A 19,255-nucleotide genomic window follows, 5' to 3' on the forward strand; every position below is an offset into this window, starting at 1 on the left:
CAAAAACTTAACTTTTACCACTGGACCATAAAAATGAGGTCAAGGTCAGATGACACATGTCAGCTAGACATGTACACCTAAAAATCATTCCATACACCAAATATAGTACACCTATTGAATATAGTATAAGAAAAACAGACCAAAACATTAAAACTTAACTATAACCACTCAACCATGAAAATGAGGTCAAGGTCAGATGACACCTGCCAGTTGGACATGTACACCTTACAGTCCTTCCATACACCGAATATACTAGACCTATTGCTTATAGTATCTGAGATATGGACTTGACCACCAAAACTTAACCTTGTTCACTGATCCATGAAATGAGGTCGAGGTCAAGTGAAAACTGTCTGACGTGCATAAGGACCTTGCAAGGTATGCACATACCAAATATAGTTTAAAATCCAATTACTAATAATAAGAGAGAATTTAACATTACAAAAAATCTTTTTTTCAAGTAGTCACTGAACCATGAAAATGAGGTCAAGGACATTGGCCATGTGACTGACGGAAACTTCGTAACATGAGGCATCTATATACAAAGTATGAAGCATCCAGGTCTTCTACCTTCTAAAATATAAAGCTTTCAAGAAGTGAGCTAACACCGCCGCCGCCGGATCACTATCCCTGTGTCGAGCTTTCTGCAACAAAAGTTGCAGGCTCGACAAAAATTAGTCAGCAATAAAATCAAAAATGCCTTGAAATGACAAATGTAAACAATTCAAATGAGAAGACTAACAGACTGATTTATGAATAAAATAATGATAAAAAAAAATGATATACAGCAACATCTATTTATCTATATTAAGAGCAAGTCAAATTGAATAAATCTAAAAATATATGCTTTTAATATTTTTTTTATAATTTTCACATGACCATATTTCAGTACTGTACATACCCTTCACTGTCAAGATCACCCTCGTCACTGTTATCTACTACTGTTGCTGCACCTTTAAATATGCTCGATGGATAAATTCTGAAGAAGAAAATTATACTTCTACACTTTACTGTGGATTCAATATTATTCATGGGATACACATTTTCATGTTTTTTTGTGAGTACAGGTTAACCACAAGATAAATATGTTAAATGTTCAATGGGGTACAAATTTGCTATAGCCTTGTTTTGCGATTTTGGCAAAACCATGATTTCATGTTTGAAAATTAAATTTTCCTTAATCCACATAATTGGTCTCATAAAAAAAAAAATTCACAGCAGATTGACTTAAAGGCTTTACAGTGACTTTTAGTTGTTTTAACTTTAATATAAAGTTCTAGATGCCATTTGGTCTCATTGGCAATCAAACCACATCTTTGTTAGTTTTATAAGGACTGTCATTCAAGAAAATAATTTAACCAAAATAGACATCAATAGCTAGTACTCAAAACTATTTTCCAACAGATTATAATAGCTTCACGATCGAATTGTTTGCCATTTCCAGTATTTTCTAGACCTCGTAAGGTAGCATAGCTCTACTGAGAAAACAAAATTGAAATGTCCACTATTGCTCCATTATTGTACTCCCACTCCAAGTTTTAAGTGTTAGTCTTTATAATCAGGCAATTTAAAAGATTTCAAAACAATGCTAAAAAAAACCATGCCAAACTTACAATTCCTATTTTTAAGTCTCCTTCATCCAAAGTAAGAAATAGTAAGTGTTCTCCTGAAGACTTACCCTACAGAAGTACTTTCCATTTCTCCTGAAGACTTACCCTACAGAAGTATTATCTATTTTCCCTGAAGACTTACCCCACAGAAGTACTTCCCATTTCTCCTGAAGACTTACCCTACAGAAGTATTATCCATTTTCCCAATACCTTGATCTACCAATTTATTTAGTATCATTTCACACTTTTCTCCTCCTTCATCTATAAATAGTATCTACAAGCAATGACAAGGAAGTATAAATAAATAATTCCAATTAAACATTGGTCAAACACTTAAACTTCTGTACAGTAAAGGAAATACTTTCTCAAATATCTTAAATGCACACTTAACATGCTTTAGAATTGCATATTTATACAATTTAAATAATGGATATAGAGTTATCATGTTTTTTTTCATAACATTGCTAATGAAAAGCATCCCAAATTCCTGTAGAAATCACTAACATCATCAAATAGTTTTCTTGAATTTGATTGTAAGTATTTTACACCACTTTCAGCATGCTTGGTTTTGTTGTAATACTGATTGCTGTATAAATTTAATCTCAGGAATTTTTGTAATTTGTTTAACATTGAAATTCATGCATGGTTCATCTGTATCCAAAAATTTCAGGAAAATGAATGTCTAACAAATAATTATCAATCCAGAGTATAACAGAATTTCAAGAAAAGAATCAACAGTACTTTTTGTCTGTATGCTTATACAGGTATATATGTACATTGTAGTGGCAAGACAATTGTGTATAGATTTTTATAAACAATAATTTTATGATTTAACAATTTTTTTATATCATTCAATCTTTTTTGTACAGACTTATATGTCATATACCAATAAATTAAGTAACACTTTGCAAAAAACCAGGTTGAAAGTTTCTATTTCTTTTTGAAATTTTTTCTTCAGAAAAGTTTGGAAAAATGTGTTTAATGAAAAAGAAAAACTGAAATTTCTAGATTCTTGAAGGTATATTTTTCTTTGCATACATCAACTGTACAGATCAAATTGATTTAAAGTCAAAATTTCAAAGTAAAATCAAAACAAGATCTTTTGTGTTTCACATGACCATAAGTTTTTGTGACCAAATTTCTGCTAAGTGCTGTAGATAAATCTTTGGCATGAAGAACAGGTACCTGATAAAATTTTCCAGTAGCTGTTTTTGACACAACATAATTCTCAATTCCAAAATCATCTAATATAGCTTCTGTATCCTAGAAAGATAGTTAAAAAATGTTTGAATACAATTTCCCTAAGAACAAGCATAATTTGCGTTAAATAATTCTTTTAAGACTTTTAAAATTAGATCAACAAACACAAAAACCAATAATTACAGAAAAATTAACATAGTTGGAAGTAACATTGTCATTTCGAGGTCTTTTGTAGCTGACTATGCGGGATGAGCTTTGCTCATTGTTGAAGGACGTATGGTGACCTATAGTTGTTTATTTCTATATCATTTTGGTCTCTTGTGGAGAGTTGTCTCATTGGCAATCATACCATATCTTTTCTATAGTTAGTGTCAGTCATGTCAGTTCTGTCTTTTTGAATTTTTGACACAAGATTCAGTCACCTTAACAAATATCTCCCTTGTTCAAAAAAGGCTAAAAAGCATCACTAGAATTAATTATTTATAGAAACCTAAGTCTTATACAAAAGGGGCTGTTAACATTTTTTTGTCAGAATGAAACTTGATTGACCAATCATTCCACATCTTCTTTTTTATGTTTGGTGCAATTTTCATTCCAAGAAAAAATAAAGAATTGAAATATTATACCTCTAGAATAGTTGTTGGTTCAATGAATGGATGAAGATCTTCTTCATCAGTAGCTGAAACTTGTGACAAAAACTGAACCTTTTTATGTAAGTTTTCAATATTTCCAAGACTTATTGTTGCTCCTTTATTTGGAAGACTTGCAGTCGAGTTTTCTTCTTGTAGACTGGCTGATGATTTACTTTCTGGTATACCAAGCAAGAGTGAAGATTTAATCTCTGGTAGACTGATTGTATTCTTTTTGTCTGTTGATACATAGAAATTCTCTGTTGGAATTGGTTCTTTTTCTTTGCTTTCAGTTTCCGGCTTTGGAGCTTCAACTGCTGTAACGGCAAATGATTTTTTAGGAGATTCTTTTGGATCCCCTGATTTTTCACTCTCTTCCAAAAAAGGTTTCATTTCTGATTTTTTACTCTCTTCCAATAAAGGTAATAAATTTTCTATTTCACTCTCGTCCAATTTTGGTATTATTTCTTTTTTTTCATCAACTGGCTCAACTTCAAAAAATCTTGGCTCAGAATCTTTTCTATCTACAACTAATTTTTCTGATGTTTCGCAACTTTCCACCAATAAGTTAGATTTTTCATCGACAATACTACCTTCTTCTGAAAAAGAATCATCCTTTTTTGGAATTACCATGTCTTTAATCGCAGAATAAGCTCCTTTTATTTGTTCAAAAAACAATGGAGACTTTTTATCTGGGTCAATAAGTTTATTTTCTTCTTTTTCGTTAGGGACCTCATCTGTGCCAATAGGTTTATTTTCTTCTTTATTGATAGGGACTTCATCTGCTGTCTCACAGTCTTTTACAGGATCATCTTCACCAAAATCCCATTCATCCAATGTTGTTGCTGATGACTGCTGCACAACCTCTTTTTCAGTCTTGTTCGGTTCATTTTTATCATCAGAAGTTTTATTTGTATTTTTTGTTTCATCTATGGCATCTGAGGTAATTTTATCCTCTTTTTGATCAGAAGTTTCTTTATCTTCGGTCTCTTCCGTCTCATTTGTGACTTCATCATTCTTAAGATCATCGGTTAGCACTTCATCCTTCTTTAAATCATCAGTTAGCACTCCATCCCTCTTTATATCACCATTTTGTACTGCATCTTTCTTTTGATCGTCAGTTTGAACTTCTTTCTTACCTGTAATAAATAGTATTATAGTCATGAATTTGATGGATGGACCAAAAATGAATGAATTGCTGTTTAACTTTCAGGAGTAATATCACCATTGATTTAATTTTCCCCTATTAGTCTTTGTAAAATTTGCATGTTTCAAAAATTGTGCAGAATTTATCATTGTTTCAATTAAAGAAATACTTTACGTTCATGAGCAACATGAGTAAAGCTTTATCCTGTCCATTACCATTATATAAAGAAAATTTAGACATCAATAACTTTTTAAAGTCTTCTTTGATATTGATGATAAAGAAACTTGGACATTAGCTTTTTATGATCAACTGGTAGAAGTATCAGGAGAAGAATTTGAAAACATTTTTAGTCTTTTCCATATTTTAGTAATAAAGGAACTTATTTTTTTTTGTAGCCTGGTACATTGTAGTTAACATTAGCAAGGATCATGATTAGGTTTAAAAAGGTTAAAGTTTTTCGGGTATCATTCACTTTGTCAAACCTTCATCATGTTAATATTATTAAATTAAATTTGAACTCCCACAAGAGGCATACATGTATCATTCAAATATCAAATGTATGTGGACAGGCTTGTACATTGTGTAGCTGGGGTGAACATGTTTCCAGGCTGATTGGTCTACTATTTATTACCCGATACCACACAATAACTACTGCTAAAGGTCGGAAGAATAGGTTGTCAGATTTTGGGGTTGTCAGACTTATGGTTTTCAAACTTATGGGTTGTCGGACCAAAGGGCCTAAACTAAATGCTGATCATTTTTGCTGGAAATTTTATAGGTATGAATAGTTTGTGGTATATTTTGCATGTTTTGAGTGTTCTGTGGTATTTTGCAGTGTTCTGTGGTATTCTGTAGTGTTCTGAAGTAAAAAGACGCTTCTGACCAAACTAACAGATTAGGAATAACCACCAATTGGTGGATTATATCTCAATTGACGTTTAATCAACATAAAATGTTTTGACATATAATGCAAGTTTTTTTGTAATAAAATGCTAGTGTGAGTTAGGAACATTTTGGCAATTTACAACCTCTTTTATGACTATTATTGAGTCCTCCAAAAGTTTCAGTTTTGTCAAAGCCATGAAAGCCTGCTGCATCTCTTGACTATGCAGGTGTTCAACAATTATTTTGTTAAAATATCTGTACTATTGCATTGACCATGATTGACTTTTAATAATGAAAATCAGTATGAAAGAGCTCATTCACTTGTGGAGTTGTAATTATAATCACATGACTGGAGACAGCATTGATGTCTATTGACAGACAAAACAATACAAGAAACTGCAAATACAATTATTGATTAAATGCAATATGTTATGTCACTATACTAAACTAGGAATGTTTAACATGTTTACATACATGTACCATAATATGGTTTTAAGAAAACAATGCTCCATTTTGGTAGAATAATTTGCTTTGAAAAATAAAGAATAATATGTCAATTTGATGGATAATACGTCAATTGAGTTCATGGAGGTATAATCCACCAATTGGTGGTTATTCCTGACCTGATTAACTGTGTAGTGCCCTATCATAAATATATCTGGACTAGGTTAGTCCAAATAATGCGTCTTGCAAAGCTATTTTTTTCTGAGACGCCTGTGGAAAGGCATTCCAGAAAACAAATTAAAATAGATGGTATTACAGATAAATGTAATATCCCCCAGAGAGTAACACCTTCACTGATTTTAACATGTTAAAATATTAATTAAAAACTGATAAAAAAAAAGTTTCATTGCCGTTCCCTCTTAACAATGGAATTTCTTTAAATAATTGTTATCATGTTTTATGTATACAAACCCTTGAAAGTTAATAACGTGAAAATGTCAAAATAGTTGGATTTATTGCATCTATCTGACACTGGCATCACTGATCAGTGTAAATACTACATCAGAATAAATAGAATTTAATTGGTTTGACAAACAATTGATGCATTTACGACTGTGGTCTAACCGGATCAAAAATAAATGGACATCTGATTAGTTTCAGATACCTATGATATAATAGAGCAAGTGATAATTTTGATATATTTAATTTGAATTTTAAGTTGATATATTTAATTTGAATTCCGCACCCTTTTCATAAATCATAGACATGGGGGGGATACGAGGGGTCCTGATCCTGAAATCCCAGACTTTGCAAAAGGAAATCCTGAGGTTCCGATTTAAATAAAGTAAATCCTGACGTCCCAAAATCCGAAAAATGGATTCCTGGATCCCGAAATCCTGAGCTTAAAAACACCCGATCCCGGAGTCCTGATAAAGGTCCTATCCCCCATCAGACATAGAGCATGAAAAAGTGACCTATCGATATTCCAGCTGCTCATCCCTACCCCTTATTATATAGCAAGTGCCCCCCTCCCCCTGCCAGATTGTTATATAGATCTGCCTATATGAGCTCGACCGGGTTATAAAAAATGTCTTCCATGTTATTTTTCTGATTTGCCATTGGTTTCATATATACATATAGCGATAGATAGAACCTTTCTTTTCGGTCTCCTTGGATTTGTGCTTCGCCTCCTCGACAGGGACCTTTATAATGAAAAGGAACGAAGTCATAGCTTTATGGAGGGTTTTTAAGCAAGCCAATTCTCCCCTTTGTCAGTGTGTTTCATTGTTTGGAAGTTCAAGTTGTCAAAACTTCTGTGGACTGCGGGCTCAGTACTGCTCGCACAAGGATAATAGTTACGCTGAACGGTGCCCACTGGTCACCTGAACAGAAACGGTTAAAATTGAGTCTATACGCGACAAAAAATAGTACATGATTTCCGGTTAAAAGTGAAAGTACGTTACTAAGGGGATACAAAGTTTATAATTGCTGCTATGTAATACGGATATTAGCTTAATGCAAAGTTACGGAATTACCATATTTCAAAGGATACTGTTGAGAGACTTACAGAAAGTAAAGAAAATACACAAATAATCAATTATCATAATGATTCACTCAAACAAAACAATTAAAAATGAATAGAAGAGTCACCCTTTACTCTATTAATATCTTAAAGCGAGTGACATGGCTTATTTTTTAGAAAAAAAAATAACCTAATGGCCTATATTGCACTCTCATGACATATAACTAAAAAGATGGTATGCCTCGCACTCAGGCTACTTTAAACTGCCATTGGTTACCTCTGGTCACCCTACACAGAAACTAATTGTGCTTACAGTTACACTGGTCATTTGATACAAATACATAGTTACTTTATTAACCTTACTCCCTTTGCAGATAAATTTATAGTGGTTCTTCCAATTACCTGACACAAATATAGATATTGAATGCCCCCCTACACAGATATTGAATTTCGTTACATCTTGTCACCTTTTACATAATTAATTGTGGTGACCACCTCTGGTCACCCTACACATATATTGAATTTGGTAACCTCTGGTCACCCTTCACTTATATTGAATTTACCTACAAATTATAAGATACTGAATTTGGTAACCATTGGTCAACCTCGCCACCCTAAACATATATTGAATTTTGTTACATCCTGTCACGTTTTAGATAATTATATGTGGTGACTTCTGGTCACCCTACACATATATTGAATTTGGTTAACTGTGGTCACCCAACACATGTATTGAATTCGCTTAAAAATTATGAGATATTGAATTTGGTTACCTCTGGTCACCCCAGCAACCTTTCACAGATATTGAATTTCGTTACATCTTGTCACCTTTTTTATTATTAATTGTGATGACCTCTGGTCACCCCACACATATATTGAATTTGGTAACCTCTGATAATCCTTTACATATATTGAATTTACCTACAAATAATAAGATACTGAATTGATAACCTCTGGTCACCCTTCACATATATTGAATTTATCGACAAATTATAAGATAAAATTTAGATGGGAAATGGGGAATGTGTCAAAGAGACAACAACCCGACCACATAAAAAAAACAAAAGGAGAAGGTCACCAACAGGTCTTCAATGTAGCGAGAAATTCCCGCACCCGGAGGCGTCCTTCAGCTGGCCCCTAAACAAATATATACTAGTTCAGTGATAATGAACGCCCTACTAAATTTCCAAATTGTACACAAGGAACTAAAATTAAAATAATACAAGACTAACAAAGGCCAGAGGCTCCTGACTTGGGACAGGCGCAAAAATGCGGCGGGGTTAAACATGTTTGTGAGATCTCAACCCTCCCCCTATACCTCTAACCAATGTAGAAAAGTAAACGCATAACAATACGCACATTAAAATTCAGTTCAAGAGAAGTCCGAGTCAAATGTCAGAAGATGTAACCAAAGAAAATAAACAAAATGACAATAATACATAAATAACAACAGACTTCTAGCAGTTAACTGACATGCCAGCTCCAGACTTCAATTAAACTGACTGAAATATTATGATGTCAGGCACAATCCTTCCCGTTAGGGGTTTAGTATCATACCATCATAACATGTATGATACTGAATTTGGTAACCACTGGTCAACCTTGCCACCCTAAACAGATATTGAATTTTGTTTCATCCTGTCACGTTCTACATAATGAACTCTGGTGACATATATTGAATATGGAAACCTCTGGTCACCCTACACAGATTTTTGAATAAGTTATAAACTTGCCATCCTTCACAGATAATGATCACGGTTATTAATATCTAGACACCTTTCACATACTAAAGTACTTTTAATTGAGTAACTTTCGGTAAAAAAAACGTATAAACTGGCTTTTACTACCGTGTGTCACCCTAAATAGGTCTTGATTTTGGTAATCTATGGTCCCCCTACTAAGACAAAAACAATAAAAACCAAGGAGTAAACAGATATACCAGAAGACATTTACAACATTAAAAAAGTAAGGAACAGCAGGAATCTTCTTAATCATGTGAATGATGTTAGATGCCTTGAACGCTCCCATCGTGTGAGTTCTTTCGTAAGTCCCGTAATAACGAAAGTGTACTGATGACTGTGGAGTTTTTATATAATTAATTATACATGTTTTACTAAAATATTAAATTTGGTGACCTTTGGTCACCTTATACATATATGAATTTTAAATACCTCAAGTGACCATACACATATATTGAATGGGGTTACAGTACCTCTGGTCACCCTTCACATATTTTGAATGTGATAACCTCTTTTCATACACAAATATAAAATTTGGTTACCTCTAGTCACCGTGCATCAATATTGAATTTGGTTACGTATATTTAGCCTACTTATATTTAATTTTGTAAACTTCGGTCACCCAACTCATAGATTGAACGTTGTAACCTCTGATCAACCTTCACACACATTGGAAACGGTAACCTCTGGTAAACCATTACAGATATCGAATGTGATTACCTCTGGTCATCCTTTACATATATTGACTATGGTCACCCTACAAAGATATTGAATATGGTGACCTCTGGTCACCCAACCAACATTTTGAATATGGTTACCTCTGGTCACCCTACACAGATATTGAATGAGGTTACCTCTGGTCACCTTACAAAGATATTGCATATGTTTATCTTTGGTCTCCTAAAAAGATATTGAATGTGGTTACCTCTGGTCACCCTACACATATATTGACAATGGTTACCGCTGGTCACCCTACACATATTTTGAAAATGGTTACCTCTTGTTACCCACACATATATTGGCTATGGTTACCTCTCGTCATCCTTCAAAGATATTGAAAATGGTTACCTTTGGTCAACCTTCAATAAATTGGCTTATGTTACCCTTGATTACAATTTACAAAAAATGAATTTGTTTAGCATCGGTTATCTCGATTCACACTTTTTGCGCTACTTTTATAATAAATATATTTATCTAGTAACTTCTGGTCGCTGTACACATATATTTAATTATGTTGCCGTTGTCAACAAATATATATAGCAATTGGCTTTTTTGGAATGTGGTTAGCTTGGATCACCATACACAGATAAAAAATAATTGCTTTAGACACCATGAATAAATATTGAATTTAGGTACCTTTATTTACCCTACTTAGATGTTTAATTTGGTAATCTCTGGTCCCACTACCAAGATGTTGAATGTGGTTAGCTCTTGTCACCCTACAAAGATATTGAATATTGTTACCTCTGGTCACCCTACACATATATTGACTATGATGTCCTCTGGCCACCCTACCAAAATTGTGAATATGGTTACCTCTGGTCACCCTACACAGATATTGAATAAGGTTATCTATGGTCACCTTACACAGATATTGAATAAGGCTACATCGTGTCACCTTACAAAGATATTGAATATGATTACCTCTGGTCACCCTAAACAGATATTGACTATGGTTACCTCTGGTCGCCCTACATATATTTTAAACATGGTAACCTCTGGTCACCCACACAGAAATTGGCTTTGGTTACCTCTGGTCATCCTACACATATATTGAAAATGGTTACTTTTGTTCACCCTACAATAAATTGGCTTATGGTTATAAAGATGCCAAGAAGACGATTGCCTTTGTAGCCATTATAGATCCAATGTTCGTAAAATCTGAACAATTGAATTCCCCTCAAACACTTACTTAGTTTTTTCAATGTCACCCTTTTTGGGGGCAGATATCACTTTCATTTTTCGGCATACAGCCTTTTTGGTTGATTCTTTATCGACAAGAGTCTCGGTTAAAGTATTTAACATGTTTAACTTGATAGTCAACTTCACCTGAAAATGAAGTGAAATACAGTTGTGATCTTTTCTTGCAGTCAAGCTAAAACAATACATGTAATAAGACATATTAAGCATCGTTATGAATATTCTTACAACTTAAAAAAATGTTTTACAGATTGGCAAAGCGACATGTATATGATTCACAGTAGACATATGATTTCTAATGATACAGTAATATACCAAGGGATCCTAAAATCAAGCATGAAAAACATTATGGGCACCGCATAATGAGCTGGATTTGCTAACCATTCTAGGTAACATGAGACCGCCCTGGTTTTTGGTGAGGTTTATGTTCCTCAGTTTAATTTTTCTATTTTGAATTATAATGATTGCAATTTGAATTTCAATCTTTTTTTTTTTTTTGCCCAGCTTTGTCAGTTTGTTCTCCAAATTTCAGTTTGATTGTTCCTTTCGACCCATTCACCATTCCTTACCTACTACTCTATAAATGATTTTTTTAAAAACACGATATCACCAATTTATGTATTTTAAACAACTTACACTGTTTTCTTTGAGAATCAAGTGTATTCACTTATATACAATAAAGTTTAGTCTTGCTGAACCAGAAATGTATATCAAACCTGTTCTTGTTCTTTTTTCCTGCTCTTCGATTGTCTTACATTTCCTACAAATGATAAAAAAAACATTACCTGACTTATGTTTTTATGACCAGAGGTAACCAAATCTTAAATCAGCATAACGTGACCAGAGGTAACCAAATCCAATATTAACATAATGTGGTAAAAGTTCACCAAATCTAATAACATAAGATAACCAGATGTCACCAAATCCAATATATGAATTTGGTGACCAGAAGTTACCCCATTCTGGCATGTTAAGGCCACCACAGGTTAACACATCCCATTTCTGATTTAGATGTAATCAAATTAAATATTTATGTAAGGTAATCAAGAAACAAACAATGATTTGTTTTATCAAGCCTAAGTGGCCATTTTACCAGAAACGATTGCAAGATTTAAGTTCAAAAAGAATTATATTTGCAGCATTATATAAGCATAGTGCATTTTTCCATCATATTAAAGGTTTGTCACCATAAATTAAATGCATGCATACCGCTCTCGTCTACATTTTCTGAGGACTTCTGAAAAAAGAAGATAAGTATATGATAAATGTATTAGTAAATTCAATTTTATTTATCCGGAAGTATCTTATGAGGATCAGTATTATTTTACTTAATTATCAACTGTCAATGATCTTGACAATCTTTGCAAGGTCAAGGATTTTCCTAAGATTTGTTTGCAGATGATCATGAAAGATAATGTTCATTGTGTAAAGTTTTTTCGGCATATCAAACTTAATGTAATAATTTTATATATTCTTGTTGAACCCAAAATGTATATTAAACCTGTTCTTCTTCTTTTTTTTCTCTTTCTTTGATTGTCTCAAACTTTCTACAAATGATATAAAAACATCAACTAGTTGTATGTAAATGTTAATTACCAGAGATAACCAACTCTGAAATTTGCATAAGGTGACCAGAGGTAACCCTAATCCAATATTAACATAAGGTGACCAGAGGTAACCTTCATCCAATATTAACATAAGGTGACCAGAGGTTACCTAATCCAATATTAACATAAGGTGACCAGAGGTTAACAAATCTAACATTAACATAAGGTGACCAGACGTAACCAAATCCAATAATAACATTAGGTGACCAGAGGTAAACAAATCTAATATAAGCATAAGGTAACCAGAGGTAACCAAATCCAATATAAACATAAGGTGACCAGAGGTAACCAAAATCAATATTAACATAAGGTGACAAGAGATAACCAAATCCAATATAAACATAAGGTGACCAGAAATAACCAAATTTAATATAGCATAAGATGACCAGAGGTAACCAATCCAATATAAATATTAGGTGACCAGAAATAACCAAATCTAATATTAACATAAGGTGACAAGAGATAACCAAATCCAATATAAACATAAGGTGACCAGAAATAACCAAATTTAATATAGCATAAGATGACCAGAGGTAACCAATCCAATATAAATATTAGGTGACCAGAAATAACCAAATCTAATATAAACATAAGGTAACCTGAGGTAACCAATTCAATATAAACATAAGGTGACCAGAAATAACCAAATTTAATATAGCATAAAATGACCAGAGGTAACCAATTCCAATATAAACATAAGGTGACCAGAGATAACCAAATCCAATGTAAACATAAGGAGACCAGAGATAACCAAATCCAATATTAACATAAGGTGACCATAAGTCGTCACCAAATCTAATATTAACCTAAGGTGACCAGAGGTAACCAAATCTAATATTAACAAAAGGTGACCAGAGGTAACCAAATCCAATATAAACATAAGGTGACCAGAGGTAACCAAATCCAATATTAACATAAGGTGACCAGAGGTGACCAGAGGTGACCAGAGGTCACCTTATCTAATAGTAACATAAGGTGACCAGAGATAAGCAAATCCAATATTAACATAAGTTGACCAAAGGTAACAAAATCTAATATAAACATAAGGTGCCCAGAGGTAACCAAATCTAATATAGACATAAGGTGACCAGAGGTAACCAAATCCAATATAAACAAGTAGGTGCCCAGAGGTAACCACATCTAATATAGACATAAGGTGACCAGAGGTAACCAAATCCAATATCAACATAAGGTGACAAAAGATAACAAAATCCAAAATAAACATAAAGTGACCAGAAATAACTAAATCTAATATAAACATAAGGAGAACAGAGGTAACCAATCCAATATAAACATAAGGTGACCAGAAGTAACCAAATCTAATATTAACATAAGGTGACCAGAGGTCACCAAATCTAATATTTACATAAGGTGACCAGAGGTAACCAAATCTAATATTACCATAAGGTGACCAGAGGTAACCAAATCCAATATAAACAAGTAGGTGACCACAGATAACCAAATTCAATATAAACATAAGATGACCAGAGATAACCAAATCCAATATAAACATAAGGTGACCAGAGATAACGAAATCTAACATATGAATAAGGTGACCAGAGGTAACCAAATCAAAAATAAACATAAGGTGACCAGAGGTCATCAAATCTTATATTTGAATAAGGTGACCAGAGGTAACCAAATCCAATATTGACATAAGGTAACCAGAGGTCACAAAAAATCCAATATATGATAAGGGTGACCAGAAGTTACTAGCATGCTAAGGCCACTAGAGGTTATCAATTTCCATTTCTGGTTAATATGACCACATGTAATTAAATTAAATATTTTTGTAAGGTAATCAATAAACAAAAAATGAATTGTTCAATCAAACCTAAGTGGCCATTTTACAGGAAATATTTACAATTATTAAGTTCAAAAAGAATAATAGTTGCAGCATTATATAAACATTGTGTATGTTTCCATCATATTAAAAGTTTAATTCTGAAAAAAGAAGATAAACATATAATAACTGTAATATGAGGAAGGCGCTACCTTAAATGCCAGCTTTATAATGTCCTAGATATTGATTGGTTGTTGGTTGTTAAACGTTCAGTGGCAAATATTTCATGCATGTTCTGTCTGTTCAGAACGAATGTCCAAGGCTACAATAACGTTTTGTTTATATATATGTCTAAAATAAAATTATAAGTTCAGATGTAAAATGCTATTTTTCTTGAAAAAAATATTCTGATTCCCAAATTGATGAATAAATAAGCATAGGACAAAAAAATATTTTGAATCCAGATCTTTGCCAAAAATGATTTTATCTTTCAGATATGCTAAATAAAAACTTTTATATCTAAAAACATAAAAACTTCCCAAACCGCACATGTCAGTCTGTACACAGTATTTTTTAGGTGATAATAAGACTGTATTTGCCAATTTGTTATGATAAACCTTAATATTAGTGTTAAATTTTGACTAAATAATTTTAAATGATAGCGCTGAAGGGCTTCGGTAAAAAAAATCTGACTCGAATAAAAAAAACATTTGTATTTCTGATCATCTTCAGTTTGTGAGTTCTACATCAATATCATGTACTATTAAATTCAGAGTCGGTTTTATGTCATTTCTTGCATATATTTTTTTTGTTACATGTACATAATGTAGCTTACTTTTCAAGTTCTTATATGACAGCAAAAAAAAATTGAGAATGGAAATGGGAAATACAAGCATGTTAAAAAAACCACATTTGGTTTCAGACAATAACTTGAGTTAAGTAAATGGCTTTCCATGAAATTTTACCAGAAGGTTCATACACAAAACTCAAAAGGAAGATAAGAATTGATTTTGGGGTTATAGTACATTATTGGGGGTATTTTAATTTTTTAATTTTGGGTTTTTTTCCAAAAATTACCTTATTTACATCAATTATACTCATCTAGTACAGATTTGGCAGGAGATGCACTCAAAATAGGGTGTTTTAAACATTTTATCTGTAGTCTGTGCATTTTTCCTATGATGTACATGTACTTCTTGATAATGTTGATGTGAGTATCATGATAAAGAAAATATATTTGGTAACCGTAAGTATATATTCACAATTGACATGCACCACAGCGAGAAAAGGATCTTCTTTCCCTTTAATTCCAAAAATTGCCTCACAATAAATTCACAAGGACATAAAACTAACATATTGTCCATGCTATTCTGATCTGAGTTTTATACATACATATACTGGCATGGCTGTGCTGTTGTCTTCTTTTTTTGATTTCTTGAGAAGTATTTGTTTAACCTATTCAGTCACTATAAAGTGTTACAATTCTTATTTAGACGCAACACATAAATAGTGACCAAAAAGGTACTGCTTTCACATGAGAGAAACTAGAAGAAAAAAAAAATGTAAACATTATCAATGTTTTTATAGGACTTGCTATCATTTGAAATTAAAGAGATTTGTAGTTAGAAACTTTTGCTGAATAGAAATATGAGGGTCTTCCTGCTACCTGTTTTCAAATTAGTCCATATTGAAGTTTAAAGGATCCAAAATTAAAATATGTTTGATTTCAACTGACAAAAAAAATTGTGTTATTTATATGCTCAATATACATCTGCGGTCGTAACAGGCTGTGCATGGCAAAGCATTTTATTGCCTTCAGGTTTGTACTTTTTTGGGGGTTTTGGTCATGAAAATGAATTTGTAAGTCTGTTGTGAAGTTGCTAACATGAGAATACCCTACTTTTATCAAAATTGTCTGATTTTTTTACCCAACTTTTTTATGTACCAGACAAAAGTTTATTCTGTGCTTATTTTGTAGACTTTCCTTGTTTACAATAGAGTTACACCAATTTAATTTTGAGTCCATGTAGAGTCATTGAAAAATGAGTTTGAAATTACATCCAAACAATCCATGATCCTGTAATGAGGCCAGTACCCAAATGTATGGTTAATTTCAAATCCTTTAAACTGGGATATAAACAGAGATTTTGTTTTATTTCATGCTGTAACTATTATTTTTGGAAGAAAAGGATGTTCATGGTAACACATTTAATTTGCTCATTTTATTGGAACCCAATTGAACCTTTCCATAGATTCACCTGATAGTTACCTGTCCATTTAAACTTTTTGCAGTTCTATTGTCCCATTGAACAAATACAACAGGCATTGTTCTCTGTATATTTTATAGTCACTCAGACCTTTAAATTTCTTCTAAGAGAAATCTATCACTCATCAATTAATCTAAAATTGAGAATGGAAATGGGGAATCTACCAGAGTAAAAGGTGATAATACGATAATTTCACATGGTGAAACAAAACTTGTAAGATTTTTGCAGGTATTTTTTGTTGAATAGGTGCAATTTGGTTACTGAGTACAATTTTGGTACTTTGATGTTATATCATAAGTGTGTATTGCTAAATAGGTTGAAATATGAACCTGATAGTGATATAGTGATAAAGTACTTGGTAGAGTGAAAATGTTTTGAACAGGGATAAACTGATGCATAAAATATGCAGGCGACTGCTGCAGCTTGAATTTTAAAGGATGTAGCCCACATTCTTCCAAGTAACATGCCCTGTATATACCTATCATGGTTTATTCTCTGACATGGGTTATCATAATAACTCCATCTTCCCATAAAATCCAATTTTGGACAATATTGAAGCATACAATATATACAGTAGTCTGACAGTGTTCTCCCCAGAAATTGCATTTAGCATCATGGTTAACAGGGAAATTAGAAATACCATCTTGCTTCTAAAAATTATAGCATCACATCCATAACATACATGTAATCTATAAGAAAATCACTTTAGATAGCATCAAATTCAAAAATATAGCATCACATTACCCTGATGCTAAAAGGCCCTGGGGAGAACACTGAGTCAGTTCTAAATGTACTATTCAGACTCAAGTCTCCTTTTATGATTTAACTTAGAGAGAAAACAAAACAGTTTCCATTTCCTTAGACTGTATAAGGTGTGACATAATCAATGAATGGAAATTTGAAAAGATGTCTTGAGAGTTTGCCATTTAGGAAGTACAGAATTAGAAGATTGTGAATTATTTGAATGTTTAACTTTTGTTAAGTTTTGAATGAGTCTATGTGCTACCATAGGATCCAGAGGGAGACCCTTTTCTTGAGAAAAAAAAATGATGATTATATAGGGAATAACTGAAGCATGACTGGAGCGCCCCGTCAGCCCCCCCTTTTTTTTTTATGAAAAATGCTAGATTCGCCATTGACTACATGAATAACCGTGATCACATTCAACTGTATAATTATCACTGTTCCTTGGTTTGGGGAATAATGATATGTGGCAGATGAACATAAGGAGTCATGGTCAACCAGTGCACCGGAGTTTACCCCGCATGCCCGGCATGGCCAATTTTCTTTATTCTATATTTTGTCATTTGCATATCATTAAGAATTAATAATAATCATTGTAACAAATTGCTTGTAATTATACTGCTCTTTTAGGGCGTCTTTGATTGACAATAAAAATATTGTAAAAAGGAATGCGAAATGTATTGCTTGCAGAGTTTTTTCTGTGTTTCCATGTCTGGGCGGAACTTTTACGCTAAATTTGTTTTCGTTAACTATGATTTTGTGACTTTTGAATGAAGTACCTGTGATTATTTAGGACATTTGTTTTGACCTCACTGATAATGGAATGTGTCTTAGTCTTTAGAAGTGTCAACTTGACACTATAATCTCTCTGTAATTTGAATCACACTGGTAAATTTACGTCACTTTTGTATACAACTCATTGGTACATTTGTATTTATGATGTGGCACTGCAGAAAAAAATATGTAACTAAATAAATAATTAAATAATTAATTACCCAAAAAAATTAAATTAAAATTGAATAAATAATTAACCCTTATAAAACCTTAACTATCTATTTTGTGAACCTTCCAGTATCTTTAATAAAGACCCCTAACAAATGTTGAATATCTTCTATGTGATGTTTGTAAATATCATTTTCTGTTGTTGCTAACAATACTTCAGATTCAAGTGTTAGTTTTGCTGTTATGAAGTAGAGTGCTGAGCGGAGTTTTTCTCTAGCCTCCTCATAATTTTCACAATCCAGTAGGTAATGGTCAACTGTTTCTACTTGTCCACAGCTGCATTTGTCGATGAGTGCTGGGCATATTGTTGATTTGTAAAAGTTTAAATTGCAATATCCTGTTCTTAGACTAGTAGTTATTCTATATATTTCAGTTGACGGCTTGTCTTTTGGAAGTGTATTTTTTACATTTTGTTGAAAGGCATAATATCTTCTTCCTTTATCACTGGTGTCCCATCGGTTTTGCCATTTTACCATAACACTGTCTTTTGCTCCTTTTTGTATATCTTGTTTTGTAAATATTGGAATGCTTTGTATTTTTTCTGCCTCCTGTGCTGCTTTTTTAGCTAGTTGGTCTGCTAGTTCATTACCTTGTATGTCAGCGTGTCCATGGGTCCATTCAATGGAAACAATGATTCCTTCAGATTTAAGTGCCAATATACCAATTTTAATATCATGAATAATTTTGCCATAATTATCTGATTTCCAATTTAAAGTTAAAATTCCAATTGCTGATTGGCTGTCTGAGAAAATTTGG

At 32.7% G+C, this 19,255-nt stretch overlaps 1 protein-coding gene and 1 long non-coding RNA gene across 3 annotated transcripts in view; both read right to left on the reverse strand.

Annotated features, from left to right (window-relative positions):
• Positions 1-7,246, reverse strand: part of LOC134686995 (uncharacterized) — a 38,686-nt gene extending 31,440 nt beyond the window's left edge. The window contains exons 1-5 of the mRNA XM_063546934.1: positions 7,069-7,246; positions 3,437-4,578; positions 2,796-2,873; positions 1,790-1,884; positions 902-979 (exon numbers count right to left, since the gene is read on the reverse strand). Of these exons, the coding sequence (XP_063403004.1) occupies positions 902-979; positions 1,790-1,884; positions 2,796-2,873; positions 3,437-4,578; positions 7,069-7,144 (1,469 nt within the window). The 5' untranslated portion in view covers positions 7,145-7,246. The remainder of the gene's footprint in view (positions 1-901; positions 980-1,789; positions 1,885-2,795; positions 2,874-3,436; positions 4,579-7,068) is intronic.
• Positions 7,247-10,518: 3,272 nt separating this feature from the next.
• LOC134709447 (uncharacterized) lies at positions 10,519-12,617 on the reverse strand. Of its 2 annotated transcripts, none has more exons than XR_010105970.1 (5): positions 12,598-12,617; positions 12,306-12,333; positions 11,813-11,856; positions 11,089-11,225; positions 10,519-10,615 (listed from the first exon to the last, which is right to left on the reverse strand). It is a non-coding gene; the product is annotated as an uncharacterized LOC134709447 (long non-coding RNA). The 2 variants fall into 2 exon arrangements; XR_010105971.1 differs by lacking the exon at positions 10,519-10,615 and adding an exon at positions 10,835-10,974.
• Between the last annotated feature and the right edge of the window lie 6,638 nt (positions 12,618-19,255).

The sequence above is a fragment of the Mytilus trossulus genome, chromosome 1, assembly GCF_036588685.1.
Source record: "Mytilus trossulus isolate FHL-02 chromosome 1, PNRI_Mtr1.1.1.hap1, whole genome shotgun sequence".
Taxonomy (NCBI): Eukaryota; Metazoa; Mollusca; class Bivalvia; order Mytilida; family Mytilidae; genus Mytilus; species Mytilus trossulus.